Source organism: Uranotaenia lowii, chromosome 2, assembly GCF_029784155.1.
Source record: "Uranotaenia lowii strain MFRU-FL chromosome 2, ASM2978415v1, whole genome shotgun sequence".
Lineage (NCBI taxonomy): Eukaryota > Metazoa > Arthropoda > Insecta > Diptera > Culicidae > Uranotaenia > Uranotaenia lowii.
The window spans coordinates 69,535,186-69,562,370 of record NC_073692.1 but is presented as its reverse complement, the minus strand read 5'-3'; the positions used below and the strand labels follow the sequence as shown (position 1 = coordinate 69,562,370).

Here is a 27,185-nt window from a genome sequence, read left to right as displayed (position 1 = left end):
ATTTATAACAGCATCATTAAAACCGTAAGAGGATTCGCAGAATTTATTTCTACAGTAAAAGAGAAATGAAGCAATGAGGAAAAATTTATTTTCGTCATAATGCCTCATTTGGAGTAAATTTAGCCTGGACGAGAATTTTTCCACACGAAAAAAATAAATTTCCAAAAAAGGTAGGGCTTAAATTAAAGCTAGACTAATTAGTAATTAAGCTGGGCAAACCTTTCTACGACCTTGTTGCTCATGACCAGCTGCAGCCAGTTGGTGGTGACTTCGGGTGTAAATCTATTCGGGCGAAAGGAAACACAGAATACGTGTAAGCCAAGGGGAAAAGTTTTCTAAAATCAGCTTTAACAGCTTTGCTAGAACTCAAAAGCAACATCCTGTCGACACAGTTGTATCAAGTATGGACCGCCGTCCACCCACGCTCTCCAATTGAAGAAGCTAGACAAGGACGGGATACATACAACTTTTGGTTAACAGTACTGGATGAAAAATAAATAACCTGCAAACAGGATTTGACTTATTCGACCTTGCTATTGCGCCATAATTGTCGGGACGATGTTCCGGGACCAGTCGGCAGGGCTCGTCCTCCTTGCTGGCTTGCTTCTCCATCGACAGGGCCTTGTTAAGGTACTTTAAGTCGAATTTGATGATGGCTGGGCGAGAGGGAAAAAGTTGGGAAAATAATAGAACAACATTCTCGAACAAAGTTTTTTCTTTGAATTCTGGCTGGATGGCTTGATATAATTAGGGAAATCAAATTAGTCGATACTTACACTTTTCCAGGGGACCTAATTTCTGAGCAATGTTGTACAGGATGTCGGCAGTCCAAAATTCTGGTATTCGAACGAACATTTTCTTGGCATCGGCTGGCAAATGGAATCCCAGCTTATGGAGCAACAGTATGAATGGTTGATATGAGAGTATGCTGAATTGTTCCTGGTTCCACGGTATGACTGGTATAGATTTCTTTTTCACTGAAACGAATAATTTAGGATTTTGATACAATTTTATCTAGTTAGGATTTGATAAAGAGAAGGATTCTTTTTCCGAAACTTTTATTTTTTGAGAAATTACACGCAGCTTTTATGAAGTTTTCTGAGTTGAGTCTTTACTACTTTTTGATAAAAATTACTTACTCACCGACAAATCAGACAAACAAAACTTTCCGGTGGTTGCATAAATGGTTTTTACTCAAATGTTGTTTTGAAAGGGTTTGAATGTACAATTTTAACATACTTTAATTACAATGTTTAAAACTGAATAAAAGTGTCTGCATTTTAAGGAATCAAAATTACATAATCCAAATCAAACATCAATAAAAACATACGAACATTAATTTTTTCCTGAAAACCACAACGAAACTTCTAATTTTCTACTCTTTTTCTACTCAATGATACCAAGGGTTTCAACATGATACTTTTAAATTGTCAAATTGAAAAATGTTTTTATGACTGTTAAAAACCAGCAAATTTGAACAATCTTTTCAGATAAAAACATTAAATTAAAAAAAAAAAACATTGCAAGGCCTACGACAACAATATCAAATTCGGTATACAATTAAAAAGTTAAGGTTTAAAGCTTAACTCTGCTCAGATTCATAATTCATATAAGATACAGAAGACATAATTCTGAATTAACAATTAAAATGATAAAATGTAGGAAGAGGTTCTAGAATTTGTCGAGCCAATTATTTACTATAAAAAGTTAGGATTCTTTTTGCCAATGAAATCTCTATCTCCTTGAATGGATACATTCAAGCCTCCTTACTTCGATGAAAACGAGATTCCTCGAAAAATCTGTTACCGGAGGAGAAATGCCCGCGAAATGCTATCAGCAGAAGCAATTAGTATTCAAATCCATTCCGTTGAAAAACCATCACAACTCTCGTCTAGAAGTTTTTCTGTTGAAAGCTTAATGGATGCTTCAATTGGTTTTGCACAGCTTGGAGTTTAGTTTTGTGTGGGTGAGCGATTTCGCACATGAACTTTCAACCGTAATGTACATATTATTCATAATCATAAAATTAGCAACTCATTGAATATAAACTACCAGTTTCAAAACAAATAGAATAACTAATCCAACGAATAATTTCGTCTCAGGCTAGGACAAGTTCAATTGAATATTACATGTTCTTCATAAACCCGGCTCTTAGACCGGGGGGGAGGGGGGTGGTGGGGTGGAGAGGAGTTGCGGGGGTTATTCATCTTTATGTTTCTCTTCTTCCTAACATAGGATTTTTTTCCTCAAAATGCTGTTAGACTTAACTGTCAATCATTATTTAGATCGAATAACACCAAGAACACGAAAGATTTCTGGAGGCTACCAAATTGATATTTTTCCTAAAATTTAGTTTCTCATGATTATAAGCTTCTCTTAGCTGCAGTTTTCGACAACTGCTTGACAAAGAGGTTTCATAAGTATGCATTTCTAGATTAAAAATTTAAAATCGACCACGTTTAGATAGACAGCAAGGCGCCAAACCCGAGTCAGACCACTATCTAGTGATGACCAGGGTTCAACACGCACAAGTGCGCCGAATGAAAAAGAGAAAAGTTTACGCAACTCTCTTGTTCTCCGTTCACGGGCACATTTGATTGCTCAAAGTTCTCAAGAGAAATTTGCGGCCGAAACACAGTTTGGAAAATAGTGAGAGGTGCGAATTTGCGCACGTATTCGAGAGCGCGAGCGGTTCGCGAATTGCGTTTGCGTTTCTCTAGCCGCGTGCGTGTGTGGAACACCGAGCGTCTACCGAGATGACCAGGCGGCTCTCTTCAATACACGGAGTGTTGGCCGTTTTATTCGTGTTTGAGGCCGATGGAGAAATATGTGCGAATAATTTAACACGTTGGTCGCCATGGGACCCATATTCGTGTGACGGGTGCATTTCCTGGGAGGACCCGTCACACCAAAACCGTGTGACGCTCTCTTACTCAAGTTAGAAGCTCATATTAGCCTATTTTAGCCAAACGTTGCAAGGCTTGGATTTTCCTTCTTTATTTTCTCGCTCCAAGAGTAAAACTACCAAAATAAGCGTGGGGACGAACGTGTTAATCAATAGAAGCGGAAAACAAAATGTAGCGCACATAGGGCTTGGGGGAGGGTTATTATAATCAATGTAAGAAGTTTTAAAATATTTAAAAGTAATAGTTACCAGCGCTAATAACTATGAAATTTTTACCATGAACTAGTAAAATTTCGCGAAAAATATCAAATCAAATGGGATTGTTAAAACGAATGTTGGAATATTCTAGCAACTAGTAAAAGTTACCAGTACTAGTAACTATGGAAAATTTACCATGAACTAGTAAAATTTTTCATAGTAACTAGTGCTGGGAACTGTTACTAATAGGTAACGTTAACCTCCTACATTAATTCTTATAAACCTCCCATCAAGCCCATTGCGCGCTACCATATGTTTCAACTATCCTGCTGATACAATTGCATGAGCATCAGTACCGGTAAGTGCTATCCCAGGTGTCGACCCGGAATACATTCTAGGTCTTATTTTAGCTTTAGCGGCTCATTTGCGCACCGGTAAGTGCTAAACTTGTTTCCATTTTTGCCACTGGTGACGCACCGATAGGTGTTGTTGTTGTTTGTTGCTATTTCATTTATAAATTTTCCCTAGACACTTTAGGACCTGTCAAATCGGGAGCTGATCAGTATTCAAATTTGGCTCCTGGCTCGCTTTTTTAACACCCAGGAGCAAGATAACACCTGGTTTAAAACCTTTCGGTGCGCCGACGAAGTCCAAAATGGAGTGGTAATATAGCTTTGACACCTTTGTCTGGTACTCATACTCTTATATACACAGATTTCTCAATTGATTCACGGCAAACACGAAACACCAGGCCCACATTCGAGCCCGTGCGCGCCGCCCGGTGACAAAAAGAGAGCCGCCTCGGACCGTTCGGAGAGCCGCTGCGCGCTGTTTTGTGAGCTGCTGCATGCTGTTCTGTGAGCGAAAAAAGAGGCCTCGCACGCTGCTCGGTTAGGACGCGCGAGAACTAGCCGTGCCTGTCTGACTCGGCCGCTCGCCAGATTTCGGATAGCGCATCTTGTCGACGAGAACGATTGGGAAAGATTGAGCGAGCGTGTTTTTGTTTTGAGCGAGAGTGCGCCAACGGCCAGAACACAAACGACGAAGTTTTTCGCTCAAGATAAACGAGTGCGTTTTGTTGAACCGTGGTGACGACTCTCCGTAGCAGGGTTGCCAACATTTATTTTAAAAAATCAGGGAACTTGCGAAATAAAAATCAGGCAAAATCAGGCTACGTAAAAGTAACGGAAATTTCGCTCAAAGTGATGACCTTTTTTTTTTTTTTGGTCATCGCTCCACATTTTCACTCCAATATGTGTTGTGAGCCTACTTAGTTGAATAATTCAGCTGCATCAAAGCAATCCCTTCAATTCTCTTTTTTCAATAAGAATTAACGAAAATCTTTCGATTGCTTTGATTCAGCCACATTTTCACTTTTTCACTTCAGCTATGGTACCTACTCCAGTTCCTTACTACCCATTTTTCATGACATTCGCAAAAATCAGGCAAAATCAGGCATATTTTCAAAAATCAGGGAAAATCAATGGCTTATCAGGTTGTCAGGCAGAGCCTCGAAAAATCAGGCAACGCCTGAAAAATCAGGCACATTGGCATCTCTGCTCCGTAGTGAACAATATACGAAACCGACGCCCGCCTCGGTTAAACATCGCACGACTGAAGCAACTTGAGGTCGTAGCAGACCTTTTTAATTTATGTATAAATGCGAACAAGAGATAACCGGTTACCCTCGCACGAGTGTGAGAATAAGTTTTTTCAATGTTTCGATTGCTACGTCACAAATGTTTATGAGCTTCACGATGTTGACATGTTATTTCAAAAATCACAATAAAAGCACCTTTTTGTTTACGCTTCTTCTTCTTGACGCGCAGCACCAGGACGCTATTTGTTCAAAATAATAAACAAATTTATTTGGTTCTCAAATATTCCTCCTAATAAATTCCATGGCTACATTTGGACGCTTAACACTTGACGCCATAATGGCGTAGCGTCACGTCACAATCGTTTATAAATAACTGTATGTATACAACGAACTGATACTGAAGTTTTTGATTGTCCCCAGCAGTGCTGCAAATTTTCAGTGTCAGCTTTCAATATTCAATTGAATTTATTGCAGTGTATCGGTCAGTTCAATTCCAACAAGATTCATACGAGAATGAACAGAAAGCTCAGTCCTGAAAGCTCTCTGCACACTCATTCACCAATCGACAACATCGGTGCTCAGTATACATTCAGGCTCTTTGCCGGTTCATGAGGTTATCCAATCTTCATTTTCAGTTTCAAGCGAACATTGCTGAAAGTGAAAAAGCTCCATTCTATTATCATTGAGTTTAGTTGAATGGTGACAAAGATTGTTCGACTCGCTAGACATGCGGACATTTCGTAATTACTGCTGAGATCATTTTTGAAGGATTTTGATTAAAAAATACGTCTTTTACAAATGGTGTAAAGGGGTGGAAAGGTTTAGAAATGAGTGTTCGGGTTGGTGAGACGAACGTTGGCGAGGGAGCGTGTGGGAAGAATGTGGGGGACAAAACTATGACAAAATATTACAAAATTATGACTCAAATATGACAAAAAGTTGGCAATAAAATGAAAAAAATACGACAAATGTGGTAAAAGTTTGACAAAATTATGACAAAAAAATCTGACTAATATGACTGAAATATACAGTACAATGAAAATTTATTTACTAACACAACATGAAAATATGACAAATGTAATAATAATATGATAATATTTTAACCAAAATATGACAAAAATGACAAAATTATGGCAAAAATATGACAAATGTCATTAACAATTGACAAATATAACAAAACTATGACAAGCGCGGTAAAAATATTCACTAATAAAATGACAAAATCATGTCATACAGTTGTGATAAAAATCAGACCAATTTATATATTTGAAAATTTCAAATCATAAAAACATAAATCCGACTATGTAGTCAAACTAAGTAAAAATATGACAAAGTCATGAAATATTACAAATTGATTTTAACCGCGTTTTTCATTTTATTGTCCATTTTTTTGTGATAATTTTGTCATAAAAATAAGATTTATGTCATAATGTTGTCTTATTTCATCATTTTCATTTATTTATGACAAAGGTTTATAGAATATCAGCCATCTTGTTGTTAAATTTATGTCATATTTATGTCATCTTTGTCAAATTTTGTCATTATTTTGAAATTGTTTTTTCGTGGTTTTTTTAAAGTTTAGCTATATTTTTGTGATATTTGTCATGTTTAAATCATATTTGTCAAATTTTTGTCTCATTTGTCGGAGTTTTGTCTTATTTTTGTTGTTTTGTCATTATATTGTCAATTTTTAGTCATATTTATGATATAATTTTGTCATATTTGTTAGATTGTTGTCATTTTATTGTCAAATTTTAGTTTTATTTGACAGATTTTACTCATACTATTGTTATAATTTTGTCATGTTTTCAACATATCTATCACATTTAGTCATAATTTTGTCATTTTTTTACCGCTTTTGTCATATTTACAACTGACATATTTGTCAAATTTTCGTCAAATGTTTACTTCATTTGTCATATTTTTGTCATTATTAATTGCCATAAATTCAATCCTCAAGAAATTTATATTCATGCATCCTCCTGTCCCCCTTTATATAATCGTATAGTCTTAGCGCATTTCAAGTCGTGTTTTCTTCCCAATTCACAATTTGCAAAAATCGCGAAAACAAATGCTTGCTGAAATTATCAGCAACTTTCGCAGACACTGATTTAATGCTGAAGCTGCAGTCACTGATGGAACGCTGTGAGTGACAGAAACGTCAAAACGAAAGACGCTTTCGTAGCAGTCGAGTGAAACAGGTTAGTTCGGGTTTACGAGTGAGCTTTCAACTGACTGATAGACATACTCACACAGCTTTCTGTAAGCACGAAGATGACCGAGCCGATCAGAAGCTTTTATATTTGTTGACTTTTCTATTCCGTTCATTTCAGTTACAGCTTTTTACACTGATAGAAAATCACAGTCAGTATCATTCGTGCGTTTAGATAATTTGCAGCACTGGTCCCCAGTCCCCACCCAAAGATAAATACATAGGTAGCAGACTACGCACAATCGCTTGAAGCGGCGCTTTCGGCAGAGGGCGAGCTTGACGAAGCCTACACCGGTTGATGGTCCGGATCTGGGATACAGAACAGCTACCGGAGGAGTGGAAGAAAAGGATAATATGTCCCATCTACAAGAAATTGGACTGTGAGAAGTACCGAGTGATCACTGCTGAATGGCGCCTATGAAGTGTTGTGCCGAATCCTACTCCGCCGCCTTACGCAACAAGCAAACAGATTCGTGGGAAGTCATCAGGCCGGCTTCATGGACGCTCTACGACGTATCCGATCTCCACACTCCGTCAAATCCTCCAAAAATGCGGTGAACAACAAGTTCCCACGCACCATCTATTCATCGACTTCAAAGACGCATACGACACGATTAAGACGATGATGGATGAAACGCAGTAAAGGTGTTATTCGACAAGCGGTGGGTGAAATGCGGGGCATGATTTTCAACAGATCCAGACAACTGTGCTTTGCCGACGACAATGACATACACAGCCAAAATTGTTTCCTGTAAAATTACGCAAATGTTCTGTAACAAAAAGGAGCAGGACATTCACCGTAATTTTACAGGTAGAAAACATGATGTGCAACTTTTTTACAGGACATTTGCTGTAATAATAAATGAATCTTCGTTATCTTTCCAGGAAAACAATTTAAAATTACAGGTTTTGTTAATTACAGGTGAATTATTTTAAAGGTTGCAGATCAGTGACACGTAATAGTCAAAAAAAATTTCTGTGTAGTCTTCAGATCATCTGCGGCGGTGGAGGAGATCTACCGCAAACTGAAACGAGAAAAGGAAGGATTGGATTGATGATTTATACGTCCAAGACGAAGTACATGCTGGCCTGCGGATCCTAGATCGATCGAACCCGCTTGTCCAGTAATAACAAGGTCACGATTGACGGCTGGAGATGTCTATCTCCACACCAGCCGTGAGATCCGGCGGCGAATGATCAGCGGAAGTCGTGCCTACTATAAACTCCACAAGCAACTGCGGTCGAGAAGACTTAGCCCTCGCACGAAGTGTAACCTGTACATGACGCTCATTAGACTGGTTGTCATCTATGGGCACGGGACGTAAATATTGCTTGAGGAGGACCTGCATACACTCGGAGTATTCGAACGACGAGCGTTAAAAACTAACAGCGTGCAGGAGACGAAGGATAAACCACGAGCTCGCGCGACTCTACGGTGAACCCAGTTTTCAGAAGGTGGCGAAAGCTGGACGGATACGCGCTGGGCAGTACATGTTGCGAGAATGTCAGACGAAAACAGGTGTTCGCTACTAATCCGGTAGGAACGATACGAGCACGGGCACCAAAGAGCGAGGTGGTTAGACCAAGTGGAGCGTGATCTGGCGAATGTGGGATGCCAGAGAAATAGGAGAACGTTTGCCATGGACCGAGTGCGTTTTGGGAATTACGTGTGTGCATCAAGTTATGGCGTGAGACGGAAAATTGTGTAAAAATAAAATAAAATATTTATACATTTTTAAATATTGAACCATTTTGCGCAAAAATAAGTCAAAATAATGAATGGATTTGTTTTTGTGCCGATTTTAGTAAACCGTCAAAGGCTTTGGACGAAAAAACAATGTATTGTATGATAGGTATGTTAAATGAAATAAAAATTTATGTTTATTGCGGAAACTAGATGAATCATAATTTGATCCTCATTTCGCACTATTTGCGCTGACATGGATCTACTGATTTCATGGAAATTTATACAAGTTCTTCAACCATACACATAGATACGGAGTAAAAACTTAAATATTCCATGCTAACAAAATCAGCTATTATGCCCTATTGACTTATTATAACACATATTCTTCTTCAAAAATGTCTTCGTTTTACCAAATAAAAACAACATGGTACAATTAATCATCTGGTCGATGCGATTTGATCAAGGTTAAATCTCGGTCAGACATCAAATTATCCTAGTGTTTCAAACTGAACTTAAACAACATTCAACAAACAGAATGCAAAATCTCTCCGTGAGGTAACTACTCTCGCCTAAAACATGCTAACGAAAACATTTCCGACGAGACAACATATCTTGAGAAAGTATCAGAGTGGTCCAAAAAACCTAGTACTTACAAATGCAGTGGTACGATACCGGTTCCATGATGACTACGCTGCACTGCCCGCTGATGTTGGCAGTCACGTACAGATTACCGCTAAGCAGATTCAGCTTCACGAAGCAACAGTCCAACAAACTTTTCTGCAGCCACACAATCAACTTTCCTTTGTTCTCCTTCAACAACCGTTCCCGCAAGACCTACACAATATCACCGTTGACATTTTTCGGTGTTCAGAAACACATTACAAAACTAACGCACCTGAATGTCGTCGACCGCCTTCGACATCGAAGAGCCTTCGTCCTCCTGTTTTCCCGAATTGCCGGAGGCCACCGAAAAGGCCGGCGTCTGGACGTTCCGCTCATAGTCCGGGTTTTCCACCTTCATCAGCTCATCGTACTCCTGCAGCTTGATGATGTCCTGTTCCCGCAGCTGCTCGATTATCGACACACGAGTTATCTTCTTGTTTCCGTTTTCCTGGAAGAGCTTGAGAATGTCGGCCGCCAAACACTTGCTCTGCTTGCACTGAACATAGTACCAGTGCAGCGAATCCTTCTCTTCCTGAGTCCAAGTCTCCAGAAGATTGGCCGTCAGCAGCTGGGTACTTATCTCCGGCAAATCGTCTGGCAACGTGAGCTGTGTCGGCTGGGGTGTACTGATGAACTTGTGAATGACGTATTCAATCAGGTCAGACCAGTCCTGGAATGCAAACGTAAATTGAACAAAAATTCCCAACAATAACTGAAACCGATGAAAACTCACATCGCACAGCTCATATTCCGTTTCCCAGATTTGTGAATACGTTTTCAAAATAATAGGCTGAAACAGTACATTGATCTGACCCAGATCACCCCCGATATGGTGCATCATAGTAAAAATACAATCATTCACAAACGCTCCGTTTTCTCGGAAATTCTCCAACAAGAGACCATACTGATGCATAATTTCCGCATTCGCAAACCTAGAATTTACGAAAATATTTCAAAACAAGTAGCAAACCATTTAAAAACAACTCACTGTTTGATGTGATTCAGCATGTCTCCGGAGCTGGATCCGGGAATTTCCTCAACCCCATCCAGTAGCAGCAGCAACATGTGATTCGTCACAATCAGATCCTGTAAGTATTGACGACTCTGGAGGGAGGGATTGTAACAGCGAAGCAGCAGGACGAACAAACATTTCAGGTCCTCCGTGCTGCTAATCTGGAGCTGCAGCAGTACCAGTTTATCCTTGTCCTCCTACACGTGCACGTGGGGGGTATCGACAGATTGCATGGCATTTAAAAAAAGACGTTCAGGTTTAATATCGGAAAGCGTGCAGTTTCAAAAGCTCGTAGGTAATTGAACGAGAAAAGGGAAATTTACTTTAGCGGTTCCATTGAAACGTTCGTCAATTTGTCCTTTTTGAAATTTTTTACACCCATGAAGAGATAGAAATAACTGACCTTTGTTAGATGTGCACTTTTCTTGTACGTGTCCAGTGCCTGGAGGAGCTCCCGGATCGCCGTGACCACCTGTCAATATCAAGAACGTACTTAATTAAATTCTGTGAACCATAAATTTACAGATAGATAAATAACATCTACATATGTCATGCTGTTAAATGAAATCTGTTTCTGCTTATCGAAGCTGGATGTTGGAGCAAACTGGACTCAATATCTAGGACTCAACATTACGTTATTCGAAATCTTGACGTATCCTGATGCTTGATCTCGAAACTGCAATGTCTTACATAGATCAAATGTTCTAGAAAAATAATCCAAATAGTATAACAAAACCACAAACTTTTTATCTCAAAAAATTAAAAAAAAAGTTTTTGAGATATTGCAGTTCGTTTGAAAAATCAAACAAAATGTGACTTGAAGATCTTTTTTTATTATATTAAGCAAATTAAACACGAAAAAATTATAATAAATTTTTTTATGCCATATTTTCAAAGCATTAGTAAACCCTCCAATTTTTTTTTAGAAAAAGTTTTCCAAAATTTATGTTGTGGGTTCTCTTGATCCCTCGAGTCTCGAGATATATTTTTCTTCTGAATGAATGTTGTTCATTGCTAAGCACAAGATTATAAATATTTATCCAATGACTCCTAATATTGATTATATATAATTTCCTGGTAAAAAGGACTCAAAAAGTGCTTATATCTAAAAATTAGAAAATTTCGCCTTTAAGTATGTAATGCCTATAGGGTAAGGCTGCCAGAGTTTTTTCGGCACGTATCCGGGCCGGACAAACTGGGCAATGTTATACAAAAACATGGCGAAATCCTGGCAATTGATTTCAATAGTGACTACTAAAAACTCGGGCAATATCCGGGCAAATTTTTCTTAAATTCGGAGAAATTACTCTACAAAAATGATGAAAAATAAATTCAAAAAAAATTTCCCATCAAAATTCATCCACAGATTTTGAATTGTATTTTTGACTTCCGAAAACCATTCATGATTATTTTTATAAAACTTGCTCGAAAAAAATTTTTTTGAAGGCATTCGTTGTTTTTTTTTTTGTTTGATTTGCCAAATAAACTGAATAAATCCGGAAAAAATCCGGGCATATTTCAATGAAATCCGGGCAACCGGGCCGGGCCGGACTGTTACAAAATTTTGTATTAAATATCCGGGCAAACCCGGATAAAACCGGGCAATCTGGCAACGTTACTAAAGGGTACACGGAAAAAATACGTGGCTACTTCAAAAACGTTGTGTTGATATTTTATCATTTCTGAGTTTTAGTATTTTGAACCACGGCATAGTATTACATAAATTTAGAAAAAGCAAAAGTAGGCAATCTTTTAGAATTATTTTTGTCTGACATTTCTAAATTGTGAAATAAAAACTGATATGGCCAAAAACGTCGAAGAAACTTTTGTCTTTAGATTTTGCCTGATTTTTGCCAAAGCATATATCACTTTGATTCAAGGATGCAATGTTTTTGACACTGAAAAACGTTGATTCGGCAAGATTCGACGAGGATTGAGTCGCGAACGGTGGTGCGGACCTAAGTAATCAGACCTGGGCGACAACAAGAGTAGAAATTCGAAAAACTTTGGGCGGTGAAAATCCTTGGTGAGAAAACAGAGATACTCCGTGGCTAACCATAAAATCGGAATGGTACTGATCACCAATCTGATCTCAGCGCAATACAGGATTCGATAATTGAATTGCTACATAACTTAACATATTTTTACGAAGTCTTCAAACATAATGTCAAAGCTAGCAGAGGGTTTATTGTTAATTTTGTAATCAAGTGTTATCCGGAAAAATGGTAATTCGCGCGGAACTTACACGTGGAAGATAACTGAAGATCGAAAGTAACAAAAACGATATGGAAGGGGTTGATAAGCTAAATATAGTCGTGATACCTACATTCATTGATGACATTTCTCTTCAGTTCGGCTTGTTCAGTGAAAGAGAGTACGATTCTGTTTCTACTGTTCCCACAAGCTGTGCGGAGAAACATAAATCGCACTGCTAACAAGTGTGAAATTGTCTACAAACAACAATAAACGAGAGCATTCACATCTGCTGATGAAGAGAATTCCCTTCTCCGGAAAATTATATTGCCCATTGTGTAGAGGAGAAATCTGAGAGCAAACACAGTTTTTTTAGTAGGCGAGGAAGACGCGCTGCTACGAATGCTTGAATAAATTTGAGTTCAAATGAGAGAAACCAGTGCTCAGCGTGATGACAACATATTTTTGAAAATCAGGACAAATTACTACATTTAATCACGGTTTCAAAAATCAGGTCAACCTAACCAATAAAAAAATTGGGACGGCACTTTAAAATAAGGACAAAACCTGAAAAATCAAGACACCTGGAACCTCTGACTGTGTCAACACTATTTTTATCTCCATAAACACTGATGTAAGGTACACCGGGGCAAGTGCAAACTCGGGGCAAGTGCAAACGCTCAACTTTTCTCTGTTACAAAAAAAGTAAAAAATATTTCTTCTTCTAGAAATTGTTGTTTAGACCCAAACGAACAATCTGACATAGATAAACTAAACTTTCTTAAATTTTTCACTTTAAACACGGCACTGTTTGATCACACACGAATTCAAGTACGTACTAGACATGAACAGTGTGTTTTTGTTTTGCATATTTTGGCCACAAAAAAGGGCATTCAATTCCGAATTTTCGTTAAAAAGGTGAGTGTTTGGGACCGATATTCAAGTGAAAGCGGAAAATTTATGATAAATTTTCAGTACACCCCGAAAGTTGTGAAAATAATATTCGCTCTTGTTAACCCACACTGCGGGCAAGTGCAAACGACACTACCGGGGTAAGTGCAAACGCACCTTTAAGCCATGTAACATCAGCCATTTCAGAAAATTCATCACCAAAATGGTTCAGCATTATATTAAAATGGTCAGAAGGGGTACCAAAGTGTTGTATCTAAAGCGGATGTTCAAAGTTCCGTAATGCCTTAATAAATGAAGGTCTTTTGCTTAAAACAACAGTCACCAAAAATGGAGTTCCAAAAAGTTATCAATATTGCAAAAAAAACAGCAAATATATGAATAAAAGTTGATAAAACGTACCGGAACATGTATTCAATTCCTTTTAGGACAGATACACTAACTCATCTGTGAATTAGTTAGGAAAAAGTATTGCGTTTGCACTTGCCCCGTTTATGGGGGCAAGTGCAAATTTTAATTTTTTCACAAAAGCACCGTTACTTTTTACCAAATTTTTTTTATTTTTCACGCTCAACGGGAATTTGTTTAGAACTATTTTAGTTATGCAACGAACGATAATTGATAATTTTTGAACATATACATATATTTCTAGGACATGTGAAAGTTGAACTATGGTGAAAATCGTTTGCACTTGCCCCGGTGTAACTTATATGATTCAAACATTAGGGCGCTCTTGACTAGAATTCTCTTTCTCTTACCGGAATGCAAGAGCTCTTACACTAGCTGTACGAGTCGCTTACAGCTCGTGTAAAGTTTACACTGTAAACTCGAAATACGAGTGGAGCATGATTAGCAAAAAAGGATTGCACTCGGAAGCCGATCTGAAAACAGTGCTGTTTTTTCCCGGCTCTTTGTTGTTGGGGAGGAGCCGTCCAACCCTGCCTACAATGGTGAAGATCATTAAGAAGCACCTTGAGAGAATTCTTCGACCTAGTACCACAAATTGACAAAAGATTTGAATATACCGAATCGAAAGCGCCGAAGTCGAAGAAGTAATAATAACAAGAACTGGTAGAAAAATTGGAAAGCATCGTGCTTCACCAAACAGTGGTTCGTGAACGAACGACAGATTTGGTTCTCAGAAAAATGACGAATATCTGCCGATGTCCTGAAGACCATTAAGCGACAGAAACCGACATCGTTTTAGGTCAGGGGTGGAATGACTCGTAGTAGACGCACTTCCCGGGTGAAGATCAACCAAACACCCTAAAGAGGTGAAGATCAATCTTATCGGTAGGTATCTACTAGTTCTACGGTATATCGTCGATCCGTGGACAAGTCCCGATTTCGGTTTCAGCAGGTGGTTTTTTAACAGGACTTTGCATTGGCTCACAAGGGAAGAAACCCCAACTTTTGTTTTGGAAAAAAAAAATTTAAGGGTTCATTTCGAGCTCGGAGTGGGCGTTGAGTTCACCTGACCTGAATTCTATAGACTTTGCTGCCCAGATATATTGGAGTCTGCTCTACAAAACATGACGGTATGGAAGTTTCCAAGCGCCATCTAGCTCGCCGCGTTAGTGGGGCAAGGATTAATGCAAAAATGCCGCTGAAAAACCAAGCAGGTCTGCTGTTGACAGATCGAACAGATCAGGTCATGCGTTGGACTGAACATTTTGAACAACTGTTTCGAGTCACAAATAGCGCTGGCCAACAGAACCCGCAGCTCGAAGCACCGACAGTAACTCGCATTAATAGTGTCAACTAGGAAGCGCCCTCGCTGGCTGAAATAGAAGCGACAATCAAAGACATGAAATCCAACAAAGCGCCTGGAATCGATTGCACTCCTGCTGAGATGCTCAAAGCCGACCCTGTCTTGTCAGCACAAATGCTGCACCGTCTTTTCGCTGACATTTGGGATACTGCAGCATTCCCGGCCGACAGCATGCAGGGTATCCTTGTAAAGGTCCCGAAGAACACTCCGACGGTAACAAGCTGGATTCCGATCCGGACGATCATGGGTTGATCACATCACAACGCTACGAATAATACTGGAACAAATCAACAAATTCCAGGACTTTCTTCTGCTGGTGTTAGTTGATTTCGAAAGAGCATTTGACCGACTTAACCACGAAAACATCTGGGCGGCTCTAAGGCGACGAGGAATCCCAGAGAAACTAGTCCATCTCATTGAAGCACAATTCGAAGCATTTTCGTGCAAGTCCTGCATGACGGTGTCTTGTCTGATCCAATCCCGGTAACTGCTGGAGTGAGACAAGGATGTATCTTATCACCGCTACTCGCACTCATCGTAATAGATGAGATCTTGACTGGATCGATTGACTGTAGACCAAACCGAGGATTGCCGTGGAATCCTTCGACGATGGAGCAACTGAACGACCTTGACCAGGCTGACGATATTGTTTTGCTCGCTCAAACACAACCGGATATGCAGAGCAAATTCGACGATTCACCGAAAGCTTCAAGGCAGCATGTCTCAAAGTCAATGTTGGAAAGACCAAGTCGATGGAGATCAGCACAGGAAATCCCTCCCGATTCATGGTAGCTGGGCAACAAGTTGAGAAAGTGGAGTGCTTCCAGTATCTTGGTAGCCAGATAACGCCTGATGGTGGTAACAAGAAAGACATCGAAACCCGGATCAGGAAAGCACGATTTGCGTTTGCGAGTCTCTACGAACGGAAATCCGAGTCTTCAACTCAAACGTCAAATTCGCGAAAACTGCAATTTTTTGTGAATTGCTGCCTGCGGGACATCATCCGCGCTTGGTGGCCTGGCAACTGGATCTCAAACGTGGAACTTCATAGCCGGTGTCATCAAAAAGCGCTTGAAATCGAGATTCGATAACGTAAGTAAGACACACGCTGCGAAGAGATGAAAACGAGATTTGCAGAGAGGCGCTTGACTGGAATCCAGATGCGCATCGAAGAAGAGGCAGGTTCAGAAGCTCGTGGCGGCGTAGTCTAGCCGCTGAAATCCGCACAGTTGACGAGAACCTTGGCTGGCAGCAAGTGAAGAAGCTGACTCCAGATCGCCAGCAATGAAGACCTTTTATTTCAGCCCTATGCGTCGGTGAATCGGCACCGGACCCTTAGGTAGGTAGGATCTAGCTGAACCCTGGAATAAATTATCATAATACGTTCTGCGGGCCTCGTAAGTTATGTGCCTCGAGCTACGGCAGTGAGTGGTTAAACTCAAGGACACAAAATCGAATTGATTGAGTCCAAAGCGCAGTTACGTGTGCCTCGATGTAATCAACAACTACCGCCTTATCTTCAAAAACAAGTAAGACAAGTCAAGTAGGCGTGCAGGCAGGCAGTATCCGATGCATCAGAAGAAGGCTAATATCAAGCGGAACTTTGTTAATTGGAGGGCTCCTTGTAAAGGAGTTGGAGTTAGCAGCTGATAGCGAATAATTATGATTAATCTGTATAGAAGGTTGAGTTAGGAACAGATTGCAAACGAACTCCATCGTTGGAGAGCAGCTGAGTGGGTCCGGTCTGTGAACTTAAGGCAACCCCAAACAGTGGTCAGGAACCATCCTAAGATCTAACGATTAAAACTGTAAGGGGGAGACAACACTCGATCTGATCTTGTAGGTACCAGTGTGTGAAAGTATAATCCTACAGCTCAGAAGAATCCGAAGAGTGTTGTCTGGGAATCATCCGAGTCGTAGCGTTAAGTCCCGGGTTAGAGTAGAGGTCTTGTCTCGTTTATGTGCAGAAGGTTTGGGTTTTCGCGACCACTCGTCGTACCTTGAAATTCAAAATGCAAAAAAATAATTTACCACTTGGTAGAACTCCACAATTTTCTAACGCATGATGTTTCGTTCTTTACACACAGCCCTACCCCTCTGAAGAGATTATGTACCAAAACATCCAACCTAATAAAAGTAGAATAAAGACAACTCACCAAATGAATCCTCCTGAGGCACGGTTTCAAATCCGTTGAAAGCTCTTGCTGGCTGGACTGTTCTAGCTGCTCGCATAGCATCACCCCTTCGTACGTTAGGTAGCTCATAATGTTGAAGGACAGTACGTTGTTAATATGCTCCATATCCAGCTCAAGCTGGGTAGCGAACTTCAAAAAGTACGTAACCAACCAGAAAAAGTGTGATGTATCGATCTGCACTCCCTGCTGTGTACAGTTGAGGTTGCAGGTAAAAGCCAGAAAAAAAAAGTTAAATGATAACTTAACAAAATAAACAAAATTGTAATATTTCTTTCAACATACCAGGTCCGATAGCAATTGTGCGTGAAGCTCTTGAACTAGATGGCCGTAGCCTTTGAGCAAAAAATCAACGGTAAACTCCTTCAGTAAGTTGGAAATGTCATCGTCCGTGGGGACGTGATGCATCAATCCTTTCATGTTGATACTAGAGGCAAAATTAAAATGGTTTGGAAATCTCTATCTCAAGTTGGATTATTCTGTGAAAAATTCTCTTGATCTCTTACGCAAACGAAGGAACTTTTGATAGAATAATCTTCACTTGAAATGATCGAATCATACATGTTACTTTTGCTTCGTTTGACCAACTTCTTGCGACGGAGTTCTTTCTTTTCCTGAATCGACACTGGATTACGTTGTTTTTTGGCGGCGTTCAATCGCTGTTTCTGATTTGGTGGAGGCTTCTGATGCACTGGCTTGCGGTTCGGTCCGTCATCTTCGTTACTGGACGTTGAAATGGATTCTTTCTCAGCTTGAGTTCCGTAGCCACAGTCCGAGGTTTCCGAGAGGGACACTTGATTTTTAACCTTCGTTTCCTGAGCTTGTGTTTGCGGGTCAGGATTGGAAACTTTCGAAACAATTACTTTTTTGGTGGCCTCAAATGTGTCGGATTTCGAAAAGTTCAAGCATGATCCTCCCGAGGAAGTCGGAGATCCCAATTCAACCGATGACGACTTTTTATTAGAGGGCATCTGCAACGGTGAGTAAAGGTTGTGTAATTTGCTGAAAGTACTAACAGTTACTGTAGTGGTTTTGACTTCTTGGTTGTTATCTGTGGTCGGCGATCGGAGACTTTGTGCCGAATCCGAACTGCTGGGGCTCCAGGCCGCGGGGCCACTTCCTTCGGAGTTTTTCAGATTTTGATACATCTGGTACGTTTTGGCGGCCCGCGCCTGGATAATTTTGGAAGGAAACTCTCCCTTCCTGCTATCGGGCTCCGCTTCATCGCTGTCTTTATTTGAGGATGGCGCTTTGCCACTTCCTAGTGGGGTAATGGGGTTAGAGTAAACTGCTATGATGTGCTCGCATCGGACCGCCACAACAAAAAGAAATATTCAAAATATATGGAAAGTATAAATTAGAAATAATGAACATATATTTCATGTTTCATATTATTCTAAGCTTATGCACATCTAATGGATCAGAGGAACATACCCAATTCTTTAGTACTTTTTTTTTTCCTGAAATCAATGGCATGAGATGAGTTATATAGTTCACTAAACTATTGAAACTCCCAAAAATTCCTATCAACAGCAATACATACATCGTGGTAATGTTTAAAATTTATAACTTTAATTCAGTATTGTTAGAAGCATTTCAGTTTGCTCATCCAAAAGATTAAATTGGTCGATATTCAAATTTACTTCACATTTTATCCGTCAATCACATTAAACATAAAATAAAATTCTACTCATTCTTACCATCTTTCATTTCTTCTAACTCTCATCCGTCCATAAAATTTCATAATCTTGAAATGTTTTTACTAAAAAGGACATCACTTTACCCGATAGGGCCAAGTATTTCTTAAGCTTCGTATGGAAGTTTCTCGTTGACACAACCAGTGTTGCGGGTTGAAATGAGTTTTTTTTTAATTTCTAAAAGTCATACCCCCATTTTACAGCAAACAACTTGTTTGTCTGAAGAGAAAGTTGTTCAGCAGAAAATTTAACTTAAAGAGTGTTTTTAATTAGTACATAAATAAAAAAACAAGATTTACAAAAATGTTCATTTGAAGTTAACTAAAAAATTTGGAATGATTTTTGTATCAAAATCAAACTCGAGACGTCGAGACCTGAGATGTCTAGAAATGACTCAAAATCGACTCAGTCTTATGAGAAACTATATAAGCTATTATATCAATCTCAATGATTCCAAGAAACTCCTATTTAAAAAATGATAAATACCAATCCATGAATGTCAAACAGGAATTTTTTTTTTTTTCATTTAAAAAACCATTGCCCCATCTTTTGAAAATGTTTCAGATTTCGAATGACATCAACTCGCAAAGTTGATGTGCAAAACATTCTTCATCACGATACCACGATGCTTCTAGTGACCTGAAAGATTAAAACATGTATGTACGTTTTACTACACTGCTTATCATTTGCTAACACTAAATCGGACGTTCCTAATAGTTTATGTGAATATTAATTTGTTGAAACAGTCATACACGAGTGTCGCATACCAATACTTTTGGAAGATCCCAATTTACCATTGTCCGAGGAATCGGAGGTCGGATCCGAGGTAAGCATCGGGCTGGAATCTCCGCTGCACTGTTTCGAGGGCGTGGTGTTGCTTTCGTTGTCATTGGAGCTCTCCGAAAGGGTCGATTCGAACCAGAGGTTCAGCATCTTCTGCAGGGTGTTGATGTGTTGATCCTTGTACATCAGGGCTACCAGCTGGGCCATGGTAACGGCCCAGAACGCCCGATGGGGACATGACATCAGATGGACGAGCAACTTGTCGATGCTCTGGGTAAACAGATTCCAGATGATTTGATTTTGTAACGAGGTCCCGCCGTGACTGAAGGTCGGATGTGGATGTGTTGTCGAAGGACATGGTTCCGGTACGTGCAGTACATTCCTCAGCAGGAGCAAACAATTGTTAATGCTGTCACAGTTCTGAATCGAAAGTTTGGTGTCTCTCTCGAGCATTGTCTTCATGTGATCAATAACAGCTTTGGTAGCCTTCCATTCGATGAAAGCTTCTTTGCTGGTGAATAAGAGTTTGTTCAGCTCAAATATGGTATGCCGTCCTACTTCCGACTGGGAAACGTTTTCCACCGATAGCAGACATTCTACCGGAACCGTCAGATTCACCAGCAGCCGGATGGCGGAATCTTTTATTTTAGTTTCCTTTGAATGGATCAGCAGGGGAATGATATCGTTTTTCACATTCTGTCCAAATCCAATCGCCCGGCGGAACGTCCTGAGCGTGGCATCCTCCAAGGCTAGCTTGCATATTATTTCCTCAAGCGCAACGAGGCAATCATCGTCGACCAGATAAGTGTCATCCACAAACGATCCTAGCGAACCGAAAATGCTGTTTATCTGCGGACCTACTAGCAACCATTCCATGCTTCAAGATGAGGTCGCTTACAGCACGTGAGAAATAACAAGCATTAACCCGTCGTCCCGGATTTTAAAATTCCCGAAAAACAAGCGCTCTTCCCAACAGGATAAGCCCACCGATGTCACTGTGGTTTATTGCTGCGAAAATAATGGCTTTGTCAGTAACAGGAGTTATGCGGGGGAGGAAGCGTATTGGCTTCGTCAATAAGGTTGCTTACTTACGTGATTCACCACGCGTTCAAACTGGGTTGCGGGGCTCGCAGGAAACCGACGGCGGCTGTAGAATTGTGTGCACAAAAATGTGCGAACGAAGCCATTGAGGTGCTTTACCTAAGGAAGGGAAAGAAAACGGTAGGGGTGGTGAGAAAATTTGAATGAAAAACATGTCCGTTCATTGACGAACGTATCGGAAATCAACTCTGAAGAAAAAGGAAGAAAGAAGGCACGAAAGCATTTCTTCGGATACTGGTTTGTTTGTATCAGGCAGGGCAGAGAAAAAGTAACAAAAATCTGGGGTAAGGTGAAAAACAATAGATTTACACGGGTTTCTTGAACAGGAACCATTATGATGCTAGAGGAGTAAAAGATTTCGAGTCGAAAACGTTTCTTAAAAAGTTTTAATTGGATGTGGTTTGAAATTCATTTATTTGAAAGGGTAGTCATGCTGGACAGAGTCAATGTGGGATCATTAGTGAATTTCTCAAAGCGTGAGGTTTTTGTTTTAGTTCAAATCTCATCCATGATTTTTTTCAGAATTTTTAAGTAACATTTACATTCACTAATAAATAAAGTATTTTAAGGAAATTTTCCGCTGAACAACTTTGTCGAAGACCATTTCTTCGTATCTTATAAGGAAAAAAAGTTCTTAGTTCTCAAAAATCAACTTTCTCGGACTTAGTCGGTTTTCTTTAAAACGGCCGCTTTTCCGGAAAACAAGTAAGCAGAAAGTAGATTTTTGGCTAATTTTTTTTTGTCGAGATAACCCCACATTTCGACGTTTCAATTTCATGCATTTTAAGTCGTTTAGCAATTAAATTAAAGTTTAGATTTTTCGATTTCCATTGGTCCCCAATTCACGATTTTTGTCAAAAAAAATATTCTTGGATATAGCACCTATCAGATTTCGACATTTTATGTAATTTTAAGTCATTTGGCATCGAAATTGAAATTAAGATTTTTCTTAAATCCTTTGGTTCCCCCCTTTGGTGATTTATTAGGGCAAAAAAACGAAACTTGTAGTACCCCTAATTCGAGTACAATTGAGCAGAAATTTCGTTCAGGTCAGTTTTTAGGGTCAATCTACAAAATCAGGGTGGAGAGCGAACCGGGAAAACCGGGAATTTGACATCAAAACCGGGAAAAACTTTATGCAGTGCAAATCACTTTTCTATATAAATCCTACGCATAGAAAAGGTTGTAGTTAATAAAAAGTAAATTTTTATTAAAAATATGACATAGACGTTAATAGTATATCTTTGATGAAAATACGAAATGGGAAAAGTTTAGGCGTGTTTTCATTCTTCAATGTTCGCTTTTCCAGTGAATGTTAGACCGGCTAACATATTTGTTCGAAATTCTAATTTCATAATTCAAATTTTGGATTCAGAATTGATTTAGACAAATTTGATTCAAAATTCAGGTTCAGTTTAATAATTCAAATTTAGATTCTGAATACAGATTTTATAGAGAATTTAGAATTAATAAGGTCGAATTAAGTTCTCTGTGTTAAGACTTTAATCATGCATTCAGAAGTTGGACTGAAAATGCAGATGAAATTTTAAAAAGGATTTTGGTTTAATTTTGAGATTTAAAGTTTTAAAATCGGACTCAAAATTAAGTTTTAAAATGTAAAAATAAAACTATGCTTGAGATTCTAAATTCAGATGCATTATCTGGATTTAAAATACTAATTTTAGAACAGAAATAAAACCAAAACTAAGAAACTAGTAATCTAAATCCATAATTTATTAACCAGTGCACAGTACATACTGCGATTTCATAAATAATTATTCAAATAACGTTCAAAAATCATACATCCATATTCAGAAACAAAACAATAGTAATGCTATTTATGCAATCAATATTAATCTAAATTACTAAGTTTAATTTTCTGATTTAGAATTCGAAATTTAAACTCAAAGCTCGAATTGGCAACTAAATTTTGAAACTTAAATCCACATTAATGGATCAAAATTTCAATGCCAAGTTGCTATTTCAGAATTTGATTTAAACTTTTCGAATCCGAGTTTAAAATTAAAATACATTTACAGCAAAAACTAAGCTTGTTTATTAGTCTGAATATACTGATTTATCAGAATTTTGGTTCAGTCTGGCAATTTTTATGAATTTCACTTATTGAGATTTTTGAGATTGATAAACCCCTTTTCACCCCTTTTGTTCAATTATTTTCACGAAAATATCTAACCTTAAATGTCTCGGAAAACACATTTTCCTCACGATAAATTTGAAGATTCAAGAAACCTTTGAACCCCAAAATTGTTTTGATGACAAATGGAAGTTTCGGTTCTGATTAGTTGAACGAACTTTGAAACCTTACAGGGAATTTGAGGTCCAGATGGTATCATAATGTGGTTTCAAAATGATGCAATGCGGTACTTCAAAATTCCAAGATGACGTCCAAAAAATTCAAATAATCAAAAAAAAAAATTCGTTGAACAAACGGAATACTGGAATTATTTTCTTACCCTTTTACATTTCAACATTTGAATACTTTTTTATCGGTACGAAATCCAACAAGTCTCACCGCAATTTTTGCAGTTGTGAATAACTTTCGAACTACAAAATTGATTCACTGAAAATTTTTAGTTTTCACACACTTTCACTTACAAATATAATAAAATGTTCATTTGTTCGGTCAATAAATCTTGTAAATGGTATTAAGCAGTGTATTCTATAACCATGAAAAACATGAAATATCACATGGGAAAACCGGGAAAAAAACCGGGAATTCGAAAATGGAAACCCGCTGGCCACCCTGCAAAATGTACACGTCGGTTTTCAAAATTCGATCATGAAATTTTTTCTATACATCCATTACAACCCTTGTATAGTTTTAGTTTTTAGGCAAGCAGACATCGTTTCTTCAAAATAAACTAAATATTAACGATTCTATCATTCTGAAACCAGAATTTATCAAACAGTACAGACAAGCTGTAGACTCAATTTAACATTTTCTCACGCTGTTCATCAGTGTCCATGATTTACGTTTCGTTTTCTGCTCGACTTTCTAAGAAACGAGAAAAAAAGCTTTATTATTTCTCTGTAGCAAGCATAGAAAAATAAAGTTTTCAATGTCACGGTCGTCGAAGCAAAAGTTTCCACAAAGCTCATTATGGCTGGGAACAGTCGATGCAAAACTCAACATAACGTTTTAGTTGGCTTATTTGTTTCTGTTGTAGTAACTTTTCCGTTTCCGGTAATAGCAAAATCTAGCTTATCGTTTGTTTTTCATGTTTGTTTCTGGAAATTGTGTAATTGCTAGACCTATACTGAAACACACTCCTTATGATTCGCTGTAGATTTCATTTTTATTAAAGAACTCATTACAATCCTAGATAAAGAAAATCATTCGTGTATTTGTTCTACTTCCTACTGACCCTTTTTTTAAAATGAGAAACGAAAACGCGTTTTATTTCCGCTTTGTTACCCCATCGAGTTTAGGCGGTGTTTTTACTACATTTGCATATTCTTGAGAGCAAAGCTCGTTAACCATCTGTTTCCGCGGGCCTCCAAGATACACTAGGCCCTGGGATGCAAATCTTGCGGTTATTCAAATTTACTGAACGACTCCATAAAGTAGTAAATATTTCTGTCTCGGTATTAGGTAACCTTTCTGTGCATTATTTTCCTTCAATAACTAACTGTTACATATTTCCAGACGACTATAAGAAAATTACGAGTACTGTTTGTTTGAAGTTATCCAAAAACAGAAGGTATTGCAAAAATCTTATTTAAATATCTTTGCACCCTCGAATCTTTTAAAAGATTTGAATGTTTATGGTTGTTTAATTTTAAAAATGAAGAATCGACACTCTGGCCCAGTGTTCAGTGGCATCCGACTTGACGAAGATGTAAATTGGTTCATAATGCGGAGGATTTTCTTGTTTATGTACTGAACTTGATGGAAGGTTGAACTCGCGAATTTGAATTCTGGAAACGGTACAATAAGATGTTTTTCATGCCGATTGTTAATGGCTTGAAAATTTTCTAGCTTGTTCGATATGGTTCGAAGGAAGTAAACGTTTTAGGAATAAGATTGCAACCTGGAAAAGAAGAATAAATTATCCCTACAAAAAATCTATGGAGCAGCACTTGCTTGCAAGTTTTACAATATTTTTGAACAACTTAGGCCAAGTCACTCATATGAAAGAAACATAAAAAAAAACTGTGATAGTTGATCTCCATGGACAAAAAATTTGAAACCAAAAAACCATCAGGGCTGTCCCAACGGTAGATGCAAAACACGGTTTTCGACCACGCTAAAACAATCCGGCTGGCACCGGTGGCGTAAATTGCTGTTTTAGCACAGTTATCGATTTCAAAATTCCCAACAGTTATACGCCTTTGTTCCAAATTCATGCAAATTTGGAACAGGATTTCAAATTATACGACAGACCGATTTAGTTCACGGTGAGAAAATTTTAGCCAACAATGATTTCTTTCACACATGTTTGGGTAACATTGGGTGTGATAATAGTTTCTTTTTGAGATATTATTTGAATGTTTTTTTTCGCTTCAACCAGCCTATACGTTACATAAATTGAGAAAAGATGTTAATAAAAACCATATCAAGTATAAATAATAGATGTCACATTATTCTCGATTTAATATAATTAAATAAAAAGCTTTTCATTTGGGCTCGGCGAATAGTGAATCCAGTCAGCGTTCTAAAATTAAAAAAAAAAATAAACGAAAGAAAATTTTAATACTTTTTCGATGAGGTAAAATAAATGTTTATTGTTTGTTCTATAATTTTTGTTTTATTTGAGATATTGAGAGATTTTTAGTTTCGTGTAGAGTGCTCGGAGTTTTCGTCAATATCAGCATATTTTTCTGTATCCATACATAAATTTACAAAGTGAAACAAGTTTTTGTCAAACAAAAATGTCGATAAATCAAAGGAAAATTTCCATTGACTTTGGGATAAACATTTCTCATTTCCTTTATCAATGTCAGCAATAACTTGAAAAAAGTATTGCTTTTCATTTCATTTTAACAAAACCTTATTCCATTGATTCAAAGCAATTTGATTGAATTAATTGAAGAATTGTTTCAATTGACCTTATTTCCTCGTTGTGTAGTCATTTTTGCTTTTAAATTAATGAAATCCTGGTAGAATAGTTGAAATCATTGTTCTGTCAAAAAGAATATTCGTAGAATTAATTTTAAGACAATTAACTGTAAAACCCAAAACTTATGCAATTTTTGTAATAAAATGGGTTTTTTCTTCTCAATTATTGAGTGTCTGCAATGAAATTGTTTCCGTTTTAAATTTGCTCATACACCGGTGGGGAGTGGGTGTTTTAGCCGATTCTAAAATTTCAAGTTGTGCTAAAACTGGTATACTTAAAACCAATATTTACGCCTGAACCGTTGCAGGTGCTCTCAGTGCACTCAAATAACACTTCAGTTTTGAACCAAAACGAGTTGGAAAATTTAAAAAATGACCCCGAATCGACTCAATCTATCATAATACACTCTTTACGTTAGAATAAACAAATGATCCAAATGTAAAACTTTCAAAGGGAAAATTGCGATAAGCTATCCACCCTCTTCGCAATCTAAAAAAAAATTTAAACGCGTTTTTCTCGAAACGTCATAAATGGACATTGACCCTTTTCATGTTTTGGTACTAAAAAGTCTTATATGTACACAGTAAACGAAAATTACCGAGTGTGGTAATTTGTTTTACCGAAATCCTAACATGTCTAAATCGTTAAACTGTTCGGTAATTTTTTCGGTAAAAAATAATCGAACATCGGTAAATGAAGAATCGATTTACCGATGTTCGTTTATTTTTTACCGAAAAAATTACCGAACAGTTTAACGATTTACACATGTTAGGATTTCGGTAAAAAAATTACCGAACTCGGTAATTTTCGTTTACTGTGTATCTCACTTGAAATCCAAGTTTCAATGTATTTCATCACTTTTACTTAAGACACCTTCTTTCAACATTTTCGAATTATCTGCTTGACTAAATTGCCTATTTAACAACAAACCAGGTTGGCCACAACTTTTTCTTTTTGAAATTCCCGGTTTTTCCGGACAAAAATTCAAGGTTTTCCCGAGTTTTATTATCCATTTTCGTCGGCATATAACAAAATTTTCAACTTAATTCGTTGATTTGGTTGTTTTGTTTCATAACACTCAAATTATTGAACACTACGACGAATTCGATTCTATTTTTAGGTTTTCATCACATTTATATAAATGATAGAAAAAAACGTGCCACACAAAATCGTTATGGGGT

General features: G+C 38.1%; 2 protein-coding genes across 10 annotated transcripts in view; both read right to left on the bottom strand.

The window, feature by feature from the left end:
- LOC129742209 (uncharacterized) overlaps positions 1-27,185 on the bottom strand; it is a 172,975-nt gene that overhangs the window by 107,033 nt on the left and 38,757 nt on the right. The gene's annotated exons all lie outside the window — the stretch shown is intronic.
- Positions 1-27,185, bottom strand: part of LOC129742207 (protein timeless) — a 50,133-nt gene that overhangs the window by 9,379 nt on the left and 13,569 nt on the right. Inside the window, exons 2-15 of one of the 9 annotated variants that reach the window (XM_055734078.1) lie at positions 20,915-21,022; positions 19,807-20,830; positions 18,380-18,633; positions 17,904-18,313; positions 17,628-17,769; positions 17,307-17,531; positions 10,681-10,749; positions 10,254-10,474; positions 9,999-10,197; positions 9,498-9,935; positions 9,256-9,436; positions 777-977; positions 503-656; positions 220-282 (exon numbers count right to left, since the gene is read on the bottom strand). In XM_055734078.1, the coding sequence (XP_055590053.1) occupies positions 220-282; positions 503-656; positions 777-977; positions 9,256-9,436; positions 9,498-9,935; positions 9,999-10,197; positions 10,254-10,474; positions 10,681-10,749; positions 17,307-17,531; positions 17,628-17,769; positions 17,904-18,313; positions 18,380-18,633; positions 19,807-20,698 (3,449 nt within the window). In that variant the 5' untranslated portion in view covers positions 20,699-20,830; positions 20,915-21,022. Of the gene's footprint in view, positions 1-219; positions 283-502; positions 657-776; positions 978-9,255; positions 9,437-9,497; positions 9,936-9,998; positions 10,198-10,253; positions 10,475-10,680; positions 10,750-17,306; positions 17,532-17,627; positions 17,770-17,903; positions 18,634-19,806; positions 20,831-20,910; positions 21,023-27,185 lie in introns of all 9 variants that reach the window. The other 8 variants (XM_055734070.1, XM_055734069.1, XM_055734073.1 and 5 more) reach the window with 8 other exon arrangements.